At 39.9% G+C, this 15,000-nt stretch overlaps 1 protein-coding gene across 1 annotated transcript in view; it reads left to right on the top strand.

Moving 5' to 3' along the window:
• The window catches only part of MAST2 (microtubule associated serine/threonine kinase 2), a 198,910-nt gene that overhangs the window by 159,594 nt on the left and 24,316 nt on the right, over nt 1-15,000 (top strand). Inside the window, exons 12-16 of the mRNA XM_054165723.1 lie at nt 4,903-5,004; nt 9,699-9,831; nt 11,457-11,518; nt 12,114-12,199; nt 14,136-14,344. Coding sequence (XP_054021698.1) covers nt 4,903-5,004; nt 9,699-9,831; nt 11,457-11,518; nt 12,114-12,199; nt 14,136-14,344 — 592 coding nt within the window. The remainder of the gene's footprint in view (nt 1-4,902; nt 5,005-9,698; nt 9,832-11,456; nt 11,519-12,113; nt 12,200-14,135; nt 14,345-15,000) is intronic.

The raw sequence follows: 15,000 nt of genomic DNA, 5'->3' as shown, positions 1-15,000 counted from the left end.
GAACTTAATCCATTGGTGTTTTTTTAAGTACTTGGATGTGTTTTGTGGTGTTCAAAGCATATGAAAATACACAAGGGGGCATGATTTTAATGCGTGCTCAGTGTGCCTCAGCTACTCATTAAAAATTGCTCTATTACCTTAAACTGAAACGAATGTTAAACAAAAAATGTCTTAGCATGCATGCTATAGCTGTTGTGAAGAGTCAGCACAATTAGCAGTTCCTGGGTCCAGACCTCTGTTTGGGAATGTCTTCCTAACCCCCTCTGCTTTGATTCAAGGAGGCAGCAAACTGAAAACGCAGGATTTTTACAGATCACAGTCTGTGACAAATACCACAGAAACACCTAGAAACAGAACACCTGAAACAACTTATTTTCCATGATGATTTTGAATGTATTTGATGAAGATGTGTTTACATGTCATTGTTCAGTTTGCCAGTCCACTGGCATCAATTGCACTACTTCACGCTTCTGTTCCACTCTTTCCAGACGTTAGAAAATAGCAGATAAATTAAAATGCTATATTAATATACACTTTTTATGTCAAAAAGCTTTGTGAAAACAGTAGAATCTTCCCTTGTATCAGCTAAAACCTTTGACTGAAGGAATTAAGAGAACAATAAATTCAGTCTGGCCACTTCCAGGCCCTGTCTTCTGGCCTGAAGAGTCTAATCAGGATCTTGGAGAAGGTGTGGATCAGACAAATCTGCTTTTTCCTTTTCTCTCCCCTCTGTCAGAACAAATCCTCAAAACTCACTTCTTATGTTTTCTTTTCCTCTTGATCCTATGTGCATTCTACTGCCACTCCTAAGGACAGGAAGAGATGATGTTGGAACTGTTACTAGAGAAAGATACAGTGGTCATCCTGGGCTTTCTTTGACCACTTCCTCCTCAACATCTTCTGCAGAGCCAGAGTGAGAGGAGAGTCATCTCTTAAATTTAATTGATTTACTTTAGGAAGTAAGGTGGGTTAGGGATGATTAAAGGGAAAGCATAAAGAGGCAAAGGAGGCAGAACAGGCTGGGAAGGAAAAGGACAAAGAAATTACAGGCAGTGGAGGAGTGCCAATGACTTCATTCCACATCTTTCTCATTTGTTTATCAGTCCTATCGTAGTTCCTTGGCATTTATAGTTTAATATTTAAAGGCTACTTGTTTCCCCTTGCTTGCCAGTCTGTGCTTTGTCCTTCAGACTCCGTTCTGGAAGGAAATAATTATGATGTTTCAAGCTAAACAGATAGAGATTGTTGATAATATTTCTTTTGGAGGACTCATCAGAAACACAAGAAATTTGGAGTCAGGTTTAGGTTGTTCTGAAGTTGGGGACAGACTCTTTGCTTAACATTACACATCATGTAAACAAATACCAACTGGGAGGTCATCAATAAAAGCTTTTCCCCTGGAGGAGCAGTTGTATGATCTCTACAGTAGGGTGTACAGTTTTGTGGTGTCTTTTTATAACATGTAGAAAGATTGGGAGGGTGATTTATTGTTGAGTAAAGAGATGGACAAGTGGCAGCAGTACCCACAGATTTTCATACAGTTTTACTGTAAAAGGATGGATTCTCTTAACATTTTTTAAGGTGTTGATTTTTGACACATGGTAACAAATTCAATTCACACAGTATTTCAAACCACAGAAAGGCAGCTCTCCTTAATATGTTGCAGATTGAGTCTGCTTTACATTGTAAAAATGCATCTGTAAAACAGAGCAATTGGATATGGAAATAATGAGCTGTTTAAATATACCAAACCAGAAGCTTTGCAAAGTTTTAGATCCTGGCTTTTGTAGTAAAATGCCAACAAATCTCATTAGTTATGGCAAATGAGATCTTTGCCCTTGTTTGGAGCATGAAATAGTGTCTCTTAGCCAGAAAAACCTACTGCTTATTGCATCATTGAAATTAGGCTGAAGTAAAGTTGAATTTGAAGAGATTTTCTTTATTTTCCAGAATATGAACTTGAATGTTGGACTTCACACCTAAAAATACTGAAAAATAAGATAAAGCACTTATGAAAAAAGAACATGTGTCATTCAGTTCTGTATCAGTTACTGTAGAGTGGATGAGATAGGACCTCAGGTTACTGGAGAGAAGGAGGTTATAGTCACCTGTACTCTTGGCTGAATTGACAAGGTAGAACTAGCCAAAAAGAATTTTAATGGCTTTTGTGTAGGTGTAGCCAGTTGCTGGGGAAGGTAAAGGATTACAGGTGTTCCTGTGCATGGCACAAAAGAAACAGGGGAGTGTGTTAGTATTATACTGTGGTGACTGGTGCTGCACATGGGCAAATGGATATTCTGATTGGGATCGCTTTCTTAATGTGAGCCTGAGTGTAAATTTATTGGGTCTTGGCATTGCAGGTCTATCGTTTTGGTTTCCATCAGTATATTAGCTCAATTACAGCATTGTGACTTGCATATCCCAGTTATTGGTCCTGCTGAACCCCAGGGGAGGACAGTGATTTTAATTTCATGCCCCAGTAGCTACAGTTAGTGACGGATGGGTCTTTCAGATAAGGGAATCGGTTTGTAAATTACCCATTGCTACCTCCTGTACACGTGTCACTGGCAATGTGTGGAGGAATGGCATCAGCCTCTGCTCACAACCCCTATAGCTTCTCCCTCCTTCCCTTGGGAAGCAAAGCAGGGGGAGGTGGAATCCTGAAATGCCACCAGCAACCTTCAAGCAAGCATGTCGTCATTGGGAGCTGCTAATTAGATGGCGTGCCTCGCACCGACACATGGAAGCAGCAGGCAGTGCTTGGCTATATAACCCTCTGCTTTCCAGATGCTGTCCTTGGGACAGCTTGTAAACAAGATGTCTATAGGGATGTCTGGGCTGTCCTGCGTGAGAAGGAAACAAGAGGAGGCAGTTTTACTGAGGATCTTGGAAGAGCAGCGCTGTGCAGAGATGATGGCTGAGTGGCTGTTACAAGTTGTGTCTGATTCTTGTAATCTTTGTGGTTTTTTTTTCCCTTTTGCTTTTCTGTTTCATCTGGCAGCGGTGGTCTGGCTTTTCATTTCCAGAACAGACACCTGATTAAATGAGTTAACATTTTTCACTTATTCTGCCTAAATTGTCATAGATAAGAAAAGGAGAAAACCAAAGGACTTGGTTTAAGAGTTTGCTTTAACAATATAAATGGATGCAAAATGATGAATTAAATGTATTTTATGTATACTATTACTTATAGGGGGGAGCTGGGGGCGGGGTAAGGACTTTCCAGTTGCATGGCTGATGTTTCAAATAATACAGAGCTGTTGATGTTTTATTTATCAATTTCAACACATCTAACCCCTGGTGATCTGGAATAGCTTTTCAGATCTGCAAGCATTCATTTCTTTCTAGAATTTAGATTTTACCTTACAGGTTTGTGTAATGCATCAGGGGACACGGAGTGAATGCTAATCATCTTCATTTGGCTGTTTTCTGGTTTATAATTAGAAAATACGTTTTAGGTAGGAAAAAAATAATCATCTCAACTTACTTCAATGCTTTCAAAACAATCTTTTCAAGGCTCTGTAGCCAGGGAACATCTCTGATGCTGGTTTTAGATAATGAACTATTCAGGTACATCATTTTCTTCAAGGTTGAAAGTCTAGCCCTGGCTTACCAGAGCTGAAGTGTTGAACAAGCAACATTTCTTATCCTGACCTGTGTTATCAGAAGAAATGACAAACTTTTTCTTTGTCCTTTTAGCAAATATCAGAGATATATTATTTTTAATGCTCCCTGTGTGTTTCTAGCTCTAATCTTCTGCTTCCCTCCTTTTCTGTTGTTCTTTCAAGTGATCACTAGTGTGATTTGACTTCTCACCCATGTCTGTCTTTTTCTTAGGTGCTTCTCATAAACAATGTTAAATGAACCTTTTAGTTTATTGCTGCTTGCATCCTTGTTGATAGAATACAATTCCTATAAGCAATTCACTTTATTGCCAGCATAATCTTGTTGGTTAAGTTCTGGAATTTTTATCTGTGGCTATGCTAAAGTCTGATTTTTAGACCTTGGGGAAAAAAAATTAGCTATGCTGTGTTTCAGAGTTTTCACATGTCATTGGAACCAACTTTTTATCACCCTCTGATGAAGTACTATTTAGTTTATGCCTCAGGGCTCAATGTAACTAAGCATTGTGTACTTGAGCAAAAGTAGAGTCAACTGGGGGAGTGCTGCTTCAAAATATCTTTGGCTTTTTGTGTTGTTTTGGTTTTGTTGGTATTTTTAAATTACTGGTTTAGTGTGTTTGTTGTTACAGAAAGACATCACACACACACCTCCCCCCTCTTGAAACTAAACCTTGAATTTACACTGAAATCTGGCAAAATGGAGGGAGTGGACAAGAACAAATAATCTGAACAAAGTTTCTGTATGCTCTTTGATTTGCTTGTCTGCTTGATTCTACATACAATGCAGTGCAGTGCTGTAGCTGTTCAGCAGGGTTTATAAAATTAAATACAGTGATACTCAAGTTTAGTTTTTCTTCCTGATGGACAGAAATCATTCAAATTCTACCTCTGAAAGTAAAGCCTAGAAATACAGGTGGCTGTTAGTTTTTTTTGTCTAGACCTCAGTATTGTGTGGGAGGTGAAAACTGAAAAAATCAGTATTCCTCTTTTAATTTTTAAAACTAAAAGCACCCTGTATCTAATTTAATTAATAGGTGATAAAATGCTAATGCAGCCTTTGAAATGTCTCTTGCATAATGAAAGGAGTCAATTCTGATAGGAAACCTCTGTGTACCTTGGCGTCCTGAATGAGCCAAGATCACTGCTTTCCATGGCTCAGTCATGCCTGTGCTGATGGATTGTGGTTACTGAGCTGGTGATTCCTCTGCATTCAGCATCTGACATATAAAAATGAAGAGTTCACTGCCAGGACCATAATGTGATGTTCTGCTCTCCACAGGCCCACGAGCGATCCGAGAGCTCCGAGGTTGCCTTTGTTACCCAGCTTGTGAAGAAGCTGATGATTATCATTGCACGACCAGCTCGGCTGCTTGAGTGTCTGGTAAGTTTGGTCCTTGAACGAGTGTGTGTATGACCTAAAGAGGCTGGTATGTGTTTGAGGAGATAAGGAACACAAAGTCTTCAAGAGAAAGCTTTAAATTCTAATTAAAACTGATGAAAAATAAATCAGCATTGAAAAAACAGAAGTACTAAGTGTCTTTTGCATTAATATAGGAGTATCTTCCCAGTGGACTGTCAGCTGCAACAGCAGCTAAATTATAGTTTACTATACAGTTTATGGCTGAGGGGCCAGATGTAGCTGAAGACATAATTTCATGCTACTTGATACCACCTGATCTTCCTTGTAGTGTTAGTAGCTACAATAAAGAGCCTATAAATGTATGGTGTGCATACGGTGCCCCCAAGCCACACTAAGAAGGAGATGACATGATGTAAGTGATATCTGGGTCTTGGATTCAGACTCTTGCTGTAGACCCAGCAAACTGCTGTCAGGTTTCCCAGCTCTGAACACACAGAGGGGTAGGACAGAGATCCAAAAAGATTTGGAAGCATGGGTTTGAAATCCTGTTTGGTGCTTTTGGAATACATGGAAAAGCAAGCCTCATTGCCTTTTTAACCATTTACTCTGGCTAATCTGAATATAGACTTTTATTTAGAAAATGGTGAAGAGTGTTTAGGCCATCCCAATAACACATTCACTATGTCCTGAAGTTCTGTAGTTCCAGAAGTATTTTGTAGGTAGAGTGGAGAAGCAGTCTGAATGTCCATTCTCACTGTGATGCCGTGGCAAGAGGGTAAACAGAAACCTTAAATATATAGGGAAAGAGCCTCTGGTGTACATAGTGCAGTGTTGGTTAGTGGTTATAGGAGCCAGTTTGGTGACTGCATTTCAATAGGAAGTTGAAAAGTTGGGGTGAGTTTAGGGAAGAATCACAAAAGAATATGTTGGGAGTGCTGGAGGAGGTGTCACAAACCTACGGTGGAAACTTTAGAAATGACAGGATGAAATTCCCTGGCATGTTGAAGCACAAAGTCTGATGATTCCTCCTGGACATGAAAATTACAGGGAGGCTGCATCTGTTTGAGACAGAGAATTTGATTAAGAATCTGTGGCTGGATATAGATGTACAGCTAATATTTGAAGCACATTGAGGTCAGTGTGTCCATGGGTGATGTTAGGAATAAGTTCTATACAGAAAGAGTGATTGCCCATTGGAATGGGCTGCCTGGGGAGGTGGTGGAGTTGCCATCATTGGAGGTTTTCAGGAGAAGACTTGATGGGGTGCTTGGTGCCGTGGGTTAGATGTTTGGGTGGTGTTGGATTGGTTGATGGGTTGGACGCGATGATCTTGAAGGTCTCTTCCAACCTGGTTTATTCTATGTATTCTATGTATTCTATGATTTTAATCACTGGAGTCACTAGAAGATGATTAGTTTTGTGGAGTTTCCTTTGACAAAGTAGACAAGAATGAATGGTCCAGCTTTTAAAGACAACTTCAGAAAGACTGAGAACAAGTAGGAGTTTGGAGGGTTCCCTTGTTCCTCCTCCATGAGGTGAACCCTAGTTCCATGCTGTGAACCCTGCAGTGCAAGGAAGACCACTGTCTGTGATGAAGCAGGCTTCACAACTAGTGAGAGAGATAGAATAGAATAGAATTAACCAGGTTGGAAAAAACCTTCGAGATCATCAAGTCCAACCTATCTTCCAACACTATCTAATCAACTAAACCATGGCACCAAGCACCCCTTCAAGTCTCTTCCTAAACACCTGCAGTGATGGTGACTCCACCACCTCCCTGGGCAGCACATTCCAATGGCCAAATGCTTCCACTTACTTGTTCAAGAATTCCTCACTAAATTACATTGATAATCCCGGACACAACTCCATTCAGACTGGGAATTTTTTGGCTTTCAAAACGATTTGTATGATTTAGATGAATTTTGTGATTCCAGTTATCTTCCAGCACTTCTTCAGAATGATATTTTTTGAAAGTGAAGACAAGGAAGAAAGGAAATAAATTTAAGATTACTGTGTTTGTACCTGCTGTATTCAACATGCATACACCCTACTAGTAACACATCATCTAGGAAAACATGAAACCTCAGTAAGTTTTGTGGCTCTATACCTGCAGGCAATTCCAGACTCAAGCCTACTTTTACCTGCAGATCAATAGGTTTGCATGTTCCTCTGCTATCTTCTACACCTGACATTCTGCAAAGTGAGTGGGAGCAGGTGGAAACAGTGAAGTCATTGAAATTTGAGTAATGAACTCCAAAGCATATAGTGACAACCTTGACAAGGAAGTATAAAAATAATATCTGGATCTGTATATTAGTCTTCCCTGGTTTTCAAACTTGCATTGCCTTTCTAGCTTCCCCCCTCCCCCCTCAAATAGATATACTTTATTCTACTGACATGTGGAATTAAATGTTAATGTTCAAGAGGGGATTGGACGTGGCACTTGGTGCAATGGTTTAGTAGTCATGAGGTCTTGGGTGACAGGTTGGACTTGATGATCTTTGAGGTCTTCTCCAACCTTATTGATTCTATGATTCTACTGCATAAAAGAGCAAGACATAGAGTAATGGATAATCAACCATTTAAATAACCTGAGAGTTAAAGGTCCTTTTTAACACGTGTGTGTGTGTGTGTGTGTAATTTAACCTTTAGCTTCAGTTGTTTATGAATTTATAAAGAGTTTTTCTATGATTAATATTAAGGTTACACAGCTCATTCTTATTTCTTCCTTGTAAATGAAGTAGCTGAGAATACAGCTAGTGGTTGTGATGATTGTCATTGCTTTAATGAGGGGTAAAGGCATTTAAGTATTTGAAACATAACTTGCTTGGCTTCAGTCTTTGCGTTACCTCATGGATTGTGAAATGTTTTTTTTATGGACTGTGTCTCTGGGGCTTCAGGAAAATAATGTGTTTTGTGCATCACTGAAACTGTCTTTGGGAAAAAGTATGTAATTTATTATTTTTTTTCCGACTATTTTTCTGTAGCACCTGCCTTCCCTTACTAGAGAGCCTTCTGCATACAAAAAGGATTGCATAAATATACAGACAGGAAAACAGAGCTAGGATTTGTTTCAATTCAGGGGGTTTGTGTGTTTGAATTTTTTGTTACCATGCCTTTTTCCTTCAGTCCTTTACTTGCCAAAAAAATGATCTCCAGTTGTATCCTGAAGAGTCCTGCCCCGGCTTCACCTTCCCGTTCACCTCGTTCTCTAGATTATACATATATTATATATAATATACATATACATACATACATATAATATACATACATTATATATAACAAGGGGACACAGTCTCAAGCTGTGCCAGGGGAGGTTTAGACTCGAGGTGAGGAGAAAGTTCTTCACCGAGCGAGTCATTCGTCATTGGAATGTGCTGCCCAGGGAGGTGGTGGAGTCACCGTCCCTGGAGGTGTTCAAGAGGAGATTGGACGTGGCACTTGGTGCCATGGTCGAGTCATAAGGTCTGTGGAGACAGGTTGGACTCGATGATACTCGAGGTCTCTTCCAACCTTAGTTACACTGTGATATACTGTGATACTGTGGTCTGCTGACCATCTCTCTCACATGGTCTTTTCTGGTCTGGTTCCTGCTTTCTGCCGATTCTGAGACAGTTGATTGATCCTTTTCCTGAGGGGTTAGGAAGGAACTTTGGTTTTCGCTTTGTTGCTGTCTTTGGTGACAGCATGCATCCAAGCAGCATTGCTTAGTGTGATCAGGAAAAATGGGTCTCTTCTCTGATCATTTAAATACCTTGACATCCTCGCAATCTCTGATTTCTTATTTGCAGTCCTCTGCTGTCTTTTCTCTTACGCTGCTGATCACCCTCACCTCAGGTCTTTTCTGATGCTCTCACAGCTGTATGGTGTAACTGTTCCTCCTATTTCACTAGAAACTTTTTAGATGCCTTGGTAAAGCTGCTCATTGCTGGTGAATGATGAGGTCTGAAAGCTAACTGATGAACTTGCTTCTAAGCAGAGTGCTTCTGCAAGCTTGTCTTTTATTTCCAGCTGTGCCTGTTAGTCTGGTAAAAGAGATCACACCTTCTGAGAACCTTTTGTTACCTTACAGATCACGTACACCGAGACTGAGTTGATAAGACGATCCTGTACTATATAGTCTATGACATACCTCATCAGTTTGTCATATATAGAAAGTGAAATCTTCTCTGCTGATAAAACAGCAATTGCTGTTTTAGTAATAATTTTATTAGCAGTTGCTAAGGTTGGGACAGTTACAGAATTGGGTGAGTGTATAGTTTGATTAGAAGTGACATTTGAAAGCAGGAGAGTTTTATATTGCCTTAATTCACCTGTCAGAGGTGAAGGCTGAAGGCAGCACTTCTGTCCTCGTCTTTCCCTGGCACATCTCAAAGTGGCAAAACTGGGAGCTGGGTCCAGATCAGTGCTTGCATTACCATGTCTGTAGTATCCAATAGCCTGGGGTTTGTTCATAAAAAGTCCCTACAGTCCTTTTGCTGTTTTGATTTGCACACCTCAACCAGTGGACGTCCAGCAGGCTTTAAATATCTGTCATTTTGGGAGAGCAGAGTGGAATGCATTGACTTGCTCTAACTGTAAATGTTTTGCATCACTGCTAAGCTCAGAATTAACTTAGGGTGTTTCTGAAGGAACCCTATATGGGGGAGAGACCTTTTGTCATTGTAAAGCTGAAACATTTACCTTTCTCTGTCTTTCTCACCACCTTGCTGTAGGAGTTTGATCCTGAAGAGTTCTACCACTTGTTAGAAGCTGCAGAAGGCCATGCCAAGGAAGGACAAGGAATTAAATGTGACATTCCTCGTTATATTATCAGCCAGCTGGGACTCACCAGGGATCCCCTGGAGGGTGAGAACTCTTGTTTTGTACTTTCCAAAATGCTAAAAGGATAACCAGCTCTCCTGGTCACTGCATAGCTGAAGGAGGCTTTTATTTTATTGATTAATTTCTAGGCTATTTTTCCTTATTTTCCTGTTTGCTGTCAAATTCAAGACTGTCCTTTCCAGCCCCATGTCTCAAAGGAATGTTGCTGGAGTAAGGATTGCACATCAACAGTGACAGTTCTTTACTTATGATGTTAATAATGTCTTCCTGTGTTGTAGCTGAAACAATGGCAGAAAATGGCTTTGTGATTTAACTGTTTTCTCTGTGCTGTTGGACAGTAGAAGGAAATTTATCTGATATTTTTCTGATCAGCCTGGCTGCTGGTGTCCTGGTTAGAAAGCATCCTGTCATCCCACTTCATCCTTCCTGGGAGGAGTGAATTTGCTGTGATTTTTCCATGAGAAACCAAGATTAGTATGAATTTTTAGGTGGAGACGAGACTGTATTTTTACATCTTGCATGGCAGCAAAACCAAAGAGAGTCATGCTTTAGAAAAGAAAAACAGGGTTTTTCTGCTAGTTGCCAGAATTGCATATGGTAAATTGACTATGCTGTAAACATACAGAGGCCCAGAAGGTCCTGAGTTTGAAATTTGTGAGTTAATATTTCTGCCTGGCACTTTGCTAGCTGCAGATCTTCTATGACAAGCTCTATGAGCATTCACAGCTTGCTCAGCAACAATAGAAAGTATGACAAAGACTGGAGGTTACTGCAGAATATTTCAGCAATTGAACTGTACTTTTTGTTTTCTCAGGAGAGCATAATTTTAGCATAAATTAGTAGTCTGGATAGGACTAGTTTAAGTTCTGCAGTGTTTACTGGAATGACAGTGACAGGTTGACTTCAAGTGAAAAGCTCTTCGGGAAAATTTCTACCAAAGATTGTTAAATGCAATTTAATAGCATTTGTTGAAATCTGACATTAAAGGGAAATTTCCTTTGATCCCTGTCATGGGAGAGAACCTTTCCATCACTAATTCCTCTTACTAAAGTCAAATTTTCTTTAGAAAAATGTGGAGATGTCAAGGTGCCTTATTTCCTTTCGGTAAGGAGGGCACCCAGAAATGTCAGTGGTGTCTGTTCAGAGACTAGTAGTTAATGTAGGATTTGGGTTTGCAAAGTTTATAGCATCTCCTAAGGCAGCTGAGTAGCCTAAACTAACTGACTTTCTGCTAGTTTGCTGCTGCTCAGCATTTTGCACAATCAGAAACGTTTCATGGAGGGAGGTTGTTTGAACTGTAATGCTTTTTCTTTTCTGGGGTACAGAGGTGCACAGAATAGATTTTAATATTAACTAGCTACTGGTTTCTCCAAACTTGCATTTATTGCTTTTACTTATTATAGAAGCCACCTAGAACAAGCCAGGCTGAAATTAGAACAATTAATTACATTCATCTTTATATAAAATACTGCCTGCAGCTTAAAAAGATGTTAAAGGTTATCACTGTATAATTGGGGTGACTTTTTACAGAGGGGGAAAATGTCCTTCTCATTTACAAGCACCTCTTAAAATCCTGTTTGTCTGGTATAAACAAAGAGAATAGTGTTTGATTGAGATCATTAAGAGTAATCTTTCCTCTTTCTTTTCAGAAATGGCCCAGCTGAATAGCTATGACAGCCCAGACACTCCTGAGACAGATGATTCAGTCGAGGTAAAGCAGTGCTACACTCAATCTGTCTAGTGCTTGCTTCCTTTTTTTTTTTTTTTCACTCTGGAAAGAAGTAGTCTACAGAAAAGAATTAATTATAATGCAGAGTAATTTTAATTAAAAATGTGCTGACATTTAAAAGCGCACTCATCCCTGTTGGGTGGTGGTGAAGTGCTGGAAAGTTGCAAACGGGAATTATCATCAAGTTGCGCTGATGCTTTGTAGAGTTGCGAACAAAAAATAATCTGGAGGAATTCTTCGTGTCTGTGTTTGTAAAAGGTGATGGGTATCACAGAGAGTTGGGTTTAGTAAGGGACTGTTGGAGAAGTTTAATAATATAACTCAGTTGAGGTGATTGGTATTCTGCAAATGTAATGTTGGGCAGAAGCCTGAATCTGACAGTCTGCTGATGGCGCTGATAATTGTGGAGGGAATCTGCAAGGGTCTGTGGGATACAGATGATTGTTCTAAAACCGAGGGCTCCATGGCTTAGAAATAGATTGAGTTAGGGTGAATGCTGCTTAAAGAAGGAAAGGACAAAAAAGTGATGCATAGAATTAAGTAATTCCTGCTTTCCATTTCTCTTTTCTTTCCCTAGAGCCGTGGAGCCTCTGTCCAGTCAAAGAAAACTCCATCTGAAGAAGAGTTTGAAACTATTAAACTCATCAGTAATGGTGCTTATGGGTAAGGCTTTTAGATTCTGCTTTTGAAGAAAATACTTTAATTGTCATACTCAGGGAAGGGCTATAGCAGAGTTTGGCAAATGACTGGGTTTTGTGGGGTCCAAAGCATCAATTAGTTGTGCTTGGGTCTTGCAGAGCTTCCACACTTACGGTGTCTTCTGCATTCTTCTGGGAGATGCTGTTTCCTACACATTCTTAGGGTTATTTGGAAAGGAGTTCCTCACTGTGAAGTCCTTAGTTGTACTGAACTGACATACAGCTTCCAACTCAGGAAAATTAATTGCCTTACTTGCAACCTTTCAGAATATGGCATTCCTAATCCCTATGTGGTGCAGGTTTCTGAGACCCTTCCCAGGTGTGACCTCAGGTTTGTTTTGCCAGTAACCATTTCTGCACCATTTCCTTATGGCAGGCAGATAAAATATAGACACATCAATACCTTACACTGAGGTGATGAAAGCATCTTTCCTAAACACTTGTCTGTAGGGAAAACATTGTCACAGAATCACAGAACTGCCTACATTGGTTTATTGTGAGATTTCCTAAGAAATAATAAAAACCCTGTAGTTTCCCATATCCTTACTGCTTAGCAAGGCAGTCTGTATTTCTTTTCCTGCTGTGATTTGTTTGTTTAAAGGCTAAGTGAGTGACAGTAAAGCTCTGTAGTGGCAAATGTTATTGATGATTCATTGAAACAGCAAGGAGAAGTGGTTTATGCTTTTCCATGCTTCCATATATCCAGATTATAAATGTAGTATGTGGCTGTTGGTGAGCACTTGAAATACAAAAAGAAATGCTAGAATTGCACTGGGGCAAATCTACTGTGGGAAGTAATGCAGGGAAAAAAAGTTACTCCATTTTATTATCCGTTGAAGAATCCAGAAGGAAGTTGGTCAGTTAAAATTTTAACTGCTCAGTATAAACCTATCCAGAATTGTAGAGACAGTTCCTGACTCTTTGCAGTTCATAAATCCTTACCAGTGGTAGTCATTAGGTTGTAACTGAAAAGCAGTGACATTCAGGAGGTCGTAACAGCAAAACCTGAGCATGTGCTTGGATGTTTTGTTGAAGTGGGTGCTGGGTTAACAGTAATTCAGTTTTTAAAAGCTTTCTGTATAAAAAGAACAAATGTATTTTTTAATCAGTGAGGACAATAGGATATCAAAGAGGCAGGTTGTTAGACGAGATTTTAGACATTTTCAGCCATATTTCTGCACAGGCTCCATAATTTAACCATAACTTTATGTAAAGGGGAGAGAAAGGTGGTAGTTTTGCTGTTACTCTTATATATCGTTGTAGTGGGTGGATTTTATAGTCCCCTGCTGGTGAGACACAATACCGTGTTAAACATGATATACTCCAGAGAAAAGGAAATAAGTACTGATTCAATAAGGTGGGTAAACTGGATGAAAATTTTATTTGCAAGCTGTATTATTAATGTGCAAGGATCTAATGATCTGCAAATGATAGAAATGTGAGGGATACTCTACCGAAGGAAATCCCTTGTGCCAGCTTTGCATCAAATTCGTTTTATGGAGCTTAGAAAGAAATCGTGCTGATTCCATACATCTTGGACAATTTTAATCCAAGTGAAATGGTGGCTGTAGTCTTAAAAAATACATGCCTCTCTGCAGTGATGCTTAAGGAAGTTTGTGGCATTTGTGTCTCAGATATCACCTTAATAGTCACATCAGTAAAAACGTTGCTCAGTTCAAGGAGATAGAGTAGCTTCTGATAGGAATCATCGTGGGGTTCCTTCTGTTCTGGAGAAGCTTGACCCTAAGATGGGATTTTAGGTAGTTACAGGTAGGTCTGTTAGCATGCATGCATGCATGCATGCATCCATCCATCATTGTTTAAAAAAGCAACAAAACAACCAAAATCAAACCAGTTAGAACTGAAAATGGAACTTCTCCTGTTGGTGTGTGGTTTTCTAGAGCGGTGTATTTGGTACGACACAAGACCACCCGGCAGCGTTTTGCCATGAAGAAGATCAACAAACAGAACCTCATTTTGAGAAACCAGATCCAGCAGGCTTTTGTGGAGAGAGATATCTTGACGTTTGCTGAGAACCCTTTTGTGGTCAGCATGTTCTGCTCCTTTGAGACCAAGCGCCACCTGTGTATGGTGATGGAGTATGTGGAAGGTATGGCTGTCATTAGCTACACCTGCAAAGGGCCCTTCGCTAGGGTGGACATGTAATGTGTGTGCAGTGTGTCTCCTTGTGAAAGATGGCATTTCTGAGTGATCTGTAGGATGTGTGCTTTTGGCTGTTAAGACTGATCAGTGAGCTGCTCTAAACACAATAAACAGGAAGACCATCTCACATGTGCTAATCCTTCAGGAAAGAGAGCTCAGTCACAGGGGAGGTCGCTGATGCCCTTTTTAGGGAGGACTGTGTGGAATGCTTGGGCCTCGCTGGAAAATGAGTCATTAGCACAGGAGATGCTCCATTTGTGTATCCTTGTGACTAATACAACATGATTGCAGAGGAGCTGAGGAAACATGAAGCCACATATAGAAAACTGCTGGGGTCAGGAGTCAGCATGAACATTCCAGTGCTTACTGGAAAGAAATCCTCCTGCTCTCATGTGGGATAGCATGGCTAGATCCACTGCACATTTGCTTAGCATTACAGTTAGAAAAAGATACTTAAAAAACATAACCAAGAAACACACTCTGTGTTATTTAGGAGCCTTTTTTAAAATACAGTGGTATCTTATGCTGAGGTTTGTGTTTGTTTGCTTTGCTTGTTCTTTGCAATACTATTTGATTTGATTTTATTACTGCATCATATGGTAA

Source organism: Dryobates pubescens, chromosome 11 (genome assembly GCF_014839835.1).
Source record: "Dryobates pubescens isolate bDryPub1 chromosome 11, bDryPub1.pri, whole genome shotgun sequence".
Lineage (NCBI taxonomy): Eukaryota > Metazoa > Chordata > Aves > Piciformes > Picidae > Dryobates > Dryobates pubescens.
The sequence above is the reverse complement of the archived record's forward strand: the minus strand, read 5'-3'. Positions and strand labels throughout refer to the sequence as shown.